Source organism: Sardina pilchardus, chromosome 20 (genome assembly GCF_963854185.1).
Source record: "Sardina pilchardus chromosome 20, fSarPil1.1, whole genome shotgun sequence".
In the NCBI taxonomy this organism is placed as follows: domain Eukaryota; kingdom Metazoa; phylum Chordata; class Actinopteri; order Clupeiformes; family Clupeidae; genus Sardina; species Sardina pilchardus.
Window position 1 is genome coordinate 952,801 of NC_085013.1, and position 6,000 is coordinate 958,800.

At 45.7% G+C, this 6,000-nt stretch overlaps 1 protein-coding gene across 1 annotated transcript in view; it reads left to right on the forward strand.

The window, feature by feature from the left end:
* LOC134067936 (ryanodine receptor 3-like) overlaps nucleotides 1-6,000 on the forward strand; it is a 172,133-nt gene that overhangs the window by 47,730 nt on the left and 118,403 nt on the right. Inside the window, exons 19-21 of the mRNA XM_062523424.1 lie at nucleotides 267-459; nucleotides 3,432-3,648; nucleotides 4,366-4,470. Of these exons, the coding sequence (XP_062379408.1) occupies nucleotides 267-459; nucleotides 3,432-3,648; nucleotides 4,366-4,470 (515 nt within the window). The remainder of the gene's footprint in view (nucleotides 1-266; nucleotides 460-3,431; nucleotides 3,649-4,365; nucleotides 4,471-6,000) is intronic.

A 6,000-nucleotide genomic window follows, 5' to 3' on the forward strand; every position in this document is an offset into this window, starting at 1 on the left:
GTGTGTCTGTTTGTGTGTGTGCTGTGTACTTTTATATATCTTTGTCTGTGTACTGTGTGTGTGTGCGTGCTTGTGCTATGTTCTTGTGTGTATGTTTGTCTGTGTACTGTATTTCTGTCTGTGTGTGTGTGTGTGTGTTTGTGTGTGTGTATGCATAGGTGTGTGTGTGTGTGTGTGTGTATCTGTGTGTGTTTCTATGATTGTGTACTCATGTGTATATGTTTGTGTGTGTGTGTGTGTGTGTCTGCTCCCCCACACCCCTTTAGGTCGTATCCCGCGGGCCGTGGCCTCGGTGAACCAGCACGTGCTGACCTCAGATGACGTGGTGAGCTGCTGCATGGACCTGGGCGCTCCCAGCATCTCCTTCCGCATCAACGGCCAGCCTGTGCAGGGCATGTTCGAGAACTTCAACGTGGACGGACTCTTCTTCCCTGTAGTGAGCTTCTCCGCCGGAGTCAAGTGAGTCTGCTCAGTCAACTCAGCAGTATGTGTAAGGTAGTGTGTAAGTCATAGCATGACTAGGTAAGCCTGCTGAACATGTATGTGAAAGGGTTAAGTGAAGCAAAGCAAAGCAAAGCTTGTTTTTTTTTTTATTTGCAAGCTTAGTGCAGAAAAGCAATCGAAAGTGCTTGAAACATGAAAACATTTGGAACAGTTTTGGAAGAAGACCTTAATCTAAACTGTTATGTGTTATATTTTTTTAACTTTTGATAATTGCTCTAAACACACAGACACACACACACACACACACACACACACACACAGTGCAACTTTTAATAACAAGAAAGTTCATGTGGATTTTACCTTAAATCCATGTATGCATATATTCATACTCTTCAAATGTCATCGTTTAGTCTTTCTCTCTGTCTATCTCTCTCTCTCTGTCTCTCTTTCTCTCTATATATCACTCTCACACACACACACACACACACACACACACACACATTAGGGGTTGCATAAGAATGAAGAAATGCATGTTTAGAACCAAAACGGTATATGTTTTATATATATGTATACAACATTTTTTTTACAGCTTCTATGTGCACAAAACATATGATTTAATTTCTGACAACAAGCATGAATATGTGTAGTTCCAAAACTGCGCTCGTACTAGATGTAACCCAAGAAGTGCGAGCTTGAGTATTCTGTGCAATTAAGCCCCGAACACACATGCACACAAGTACACACACACACACACACACAGAGACAACCACCCACGCAGTCAATCCCTGTATCTCCTCTTCCAAATCCTCATAGAATTGCCTCTGATCCCCGAGCGCCTCTTGTCTCCATGTGAATGTTCTGCCATCCTGATAGACTTGATCCCAGCCACACATACAAGTATGCTGTCGCCATGGTTACATCAAACAAAGGTTGGAGATTGGCAGGTCTTGTGGAGTTGAAGGGATTTCCAGGCTCCAGTGAGTTTGTTGCAGTGTGAGAGCCAGGCCAGGCTGGGTCTCCTCAGTGAGTTTGTTGCAGTGTGAGAGCCAGGCCAGGCTGTGTGTCCTCATGGCTGTTCCCCGCTGCACTGTCTGCTGTTTGTCTGGCCTGAGCTTCAGCATCTAGCAGTTCCCTACCACTGCTCTCTCTAGGCTGATATTACACAACTAGAGTAGAATGAGACAAGGAGAATGGATTGACAGAGAGATGGGCAGAGCAGTGCCATTGAGGTTGCTAGACGTAGACTAGCAGACCCACAGACATAGACCAACAGACAGGTCAGAGGATAGCAGACAAGTGATATCTGTCAGGCAACTATACAGAAGAGAAAAACTACTCTCTCTCATGTCTGTGCAATTCTGCCTTTTGATATGTTGTGCATATTTTTCTATAAGTATACATGAAACAGAATCAATACTTATATATCATAAGCACCTACCTACGGTACTGTCACACTGGCTGCCTGCCACATTAGATCTAACAATGTTTTATTTAGCAGGTATTTCTGTATCCTTCTATTGGCCAACTCAAATGCATCAGGTGAGTGTGGGCAGCTCACACGGATAATGAATGCCCTCGGTGGGCACAGGGAGAGACGCGGGTGGTGTGGGCACGGAGGTGGGCAGCGGTGTCTGATGAGGAGGCATTAGCTGAGGTGGTGAAGGTGGAGGCGGCGTGCGCTGTTGGAGCTGGCAGTGCTGGGGTGGTGCTTAATAATTGATCAGGGTCCTCTGAATGGGCCTGATGTGCGTCACTGCTACTACTTGAGCTGCTATTTCAGGCCCGGCCCGTGAGGAGCTCACTGAGCCCAAGCACAGCTACGCAACCGCTCTGTGTGTGTGTCTTTGTGAAAGGGCTTGTGTGTGTGTGTGTGTGTGTGTGTGTGTGTGTGTGTGTGTGTGTGTGTGTGTGTGTGTCTGTGTGTGTGTGTGTGTGTGTGTGTGTGTGTGAGAGAGAGAGAGAGAGAGAGAGAGAGAGAGAGAGAGAGAGAGAGGGAGAGAGAGAGAGGGAGAGAGAGTTTTCCTCTGTGTGTGTGCGTATGTGCGCTTGTTCACGTGCGTGTGTTTGTGCGGGTGCGTGTGTGTTTGTGCGCGTGCGTGTGTGTATGTGTGCGTGTGCGTGTGTATGTGTGCGTGTGCGTGTGTGTGTGCCCTGGAGATCAGACTGCTGGAGATCAGACTCCCAGCAGACCCCCCTCCCCCCTTCACAACGGAGGGCAGCAGAGGACAGGAGCACCCTGAGAGCAGATACATGCACACACACACACACACATACACACACACACCTACACACACACAGACACACATACATACACACACACACACACACAGACACACATACACACACACACACACACACACACATACACACACACAGACACACAGACACACACACACATACACACAAAACCCACACACACTGTCACACACACACACACACAAAACCCACAGCCATAGCCCCAGACAGAACTGATCACATCACTGTGAGAGGACAGTTGCGCCACATGAATTGCCCTTTGAAAGCGAGCCGCTGTCTTTTCCGTTCCAGTTAATCAGATGACAAATCCCTCATTTACATGCTTATTTCTAGCCTCTCCTGTCCAGCTCACCAGCCCAAACGCCTCAGCATGGATTGTGTCAATAGTCTTTTCTCTTATAGACTTAGATATGACCATATTTCCTTTAGTCCGAGTCCTAGATATTAGATGTTTCCTTCTCATGTTCTATTCTATGGATTTTGTTTAATGTCTGATGATTAATGGCAAGAGTTTTCCCTCTTATGTTAGGGTGTACAAGTAAATCTGTTTTCTTTTGTGCTCTCTCCTGCGTGTTCGTTTTTAACTGTATTCACTTAAGTGTCTGAAAAGCACTACTGGTCAGAATGACCTCCGCTTCTATCAAGCATCCCCCCTTTCTCTCTTTCATCCATGGAGGACAGTGTGACCCGGTGCTCTCTCTCTCTCTCTCTCTCTGGCTCTGGCTCCACAGGGTGCGCTTTCTGCTGGGCGGTCGCCATGGTGACTTTAAGTTCCTGCCTCCGTCGGGCTACGCGCCGTGCTACGAGGCGCTGCTGCCGCGGGAGAAGATGCGCGTGGAGCCGGTCAAGGAGTACAAGAGGGACGCCGAGGGCGTCCGAGACCTGCTGGGCACCGCACAGTTCCTCTCCCAGGCCTCCTTCATCCCCACGCCCGTGGACACCAGCCAGGTGCACAGAGATGCCAACACACACACACACACACACACACACACACACACACACACACACTCACACACTCACACACACACACACACACACACACTCACACACACACACACACACACATATGTACAAATACCCATGCACACAGTCAATTGCACTATAACATGCACAGAAATACACACAAATGCACATGTGTTTAACATATCACACATGTACCGTATTCACACAAATTGAATACGGTACATTTGAACATGGCAGTTGGACACATTCTGCAGGGTTTAAACACGCAGTTGTCCTCTTCTCAAGGAATTTTCGAATGGCTTTTCCTGATGCATGGATTACAATGCAACTTCCATTGGAGAGGTGTAATGTAGAAGCACAGTTGCTGTTAGAGTCCTCTGAGTGAAGTACTTGTTAGGAGATAATGTTTTCCAGGAAAACAAGTACTAGACATTTGTAGGGATGCAGATGCAGCACTGCATTTGAGCGAGACAGCAGCTTAGCATATCACCATGCAGGAAAACCCCTCGATACTGACAGAAACACAGTCACAGATATACATCAGGCTAGCAGCAGAAGCCTATATACGGATATTGAACAACAGTTTGAGAGTGAAGATTAAAGTGTGAAAGCATGTTGAGTGAGAGAGAATGAGAAACAGAGAGAAGTCCAGTGGACGATGTCGAATTCAATCCCTCTCCTCCGCTCTCTTCACCCATTCAGATCGTCATGCCTCCCCACCTAGAGAAGGTGCGAGACAAACTCGCCGAGAACATCCACGAGCTCTGGGCCATGAACAAGATCGAGCTGGGCTGGTCTTACGGCAAGGTACGTCATGCAACCTCCTATCTGATCCATGTACTGTAGTGCCATACAGCAGATCCTGCCAGGTCTGGTGCCAGTGTGTGTGTGTGCTGGGCCTGGTGATAATCTGTGCCAGGTCTGTGCCCATAGTGCCATCAGCCTCTATCTAGTTAAAGTACTCACTGACACAAGGCAATTCAGAACCACTTCAACAAGTTCTTACACTACAGAGGATCATTAGTCAACCCCTATACATACTGATATCCCAAATCTAAAATAAAGTACATAATGCATAAAGTACATTACCTGCTATTACACTGACCTTTAAATAACGTTAATGATGTCATGCTCAGTACTTGTTTCCAAACACAAAGCCTAAAAGTACATTTATATCCATCTCTTATTTTTGCAAGCATATTGTCTTAATTTTTTCCCTAATGTGTTGATGTTGATTAATGGTAGCCATCCCATAACTTATCCATGCATTTTTAGTTATTGATACAGTATACCCTGACAATTCACTAGAGACTAAAAATTTACATTGTGACATGAACCAAAATTATTTCAGCTGATTCTCTTTACCGTGAGAACCAAAGCCAGCCTGTGCATCATTTTGCTTTCTCTTTCATAATTTGCTGTTCAACTTACTAAAAACAGCGGGTAAGTCAACGAACCCCATCCTGTGTTCACTGTGTTTTTCCATCCGAGTCCTTTGTGTGTTATAGAAGGTCCATTTAAGCTGCCATTCTCTCTCTTTGTACTGTACATTAGGCTGTAGGCTCCATCCATGCCCACCATGCCCAAGCCAATCACTCCCCGTGCCTCACACACTTCCTGTCTTATGTAGAGATGATTGGGAGCATTGAGACTGCCCAGCCATTTAAACACAACATCCCTGTCAGTGGCCATGCCTACCCATGTGGAGGAAGTCTGTCAAATTCATTTGTGTCTGTTTCTATATGATATGTGATAACAGTTCCAGTGGGTTAACAAATTGATTATAATGTTGCCTCTCATGTAACAAAATACAAATGTTCATTTGCTCATATTTTATACCTTGCATTTCAGGCGATTTTGCCATTTTCTACATGCTAGCTCTTTTTCACAGATGTATCATTCAAATACTCATGTCAGTTGTGATTCCTAAATGTTTTGCACAGACCTTTTCCATATGGGTACTGATCTGTTCAACTTGAATCTGTGTACGGCAGTAAAATGTAGCCTTCAACTGAGCAGCAGTATGTAAAGGGTTTCTAAAGTAGTAGGCTAGTGCTGTTTTACTAGAGTAAGATGGGCCTTTATTGTGTTGCTTTGTGCTCATATTCATCCAGTGGAAGTGTGGGCTTGATGATTCTCACTGCTGTACACTACCCTATTATAAAGAGCGGCATGCACTCTGACTGGCTCTTCACGTTGTGAACAAATGGCTTCCTTGGCTCTGTGTTCCCTCACTGTAACAGGGTATAAAAATGAGAAACAAGAGGCAAGGGTTCTCTTGAGTATATCACAATGGCCAGATCGATGAGTGTGTGTGTGTGCGTGTGTGTACAGTAT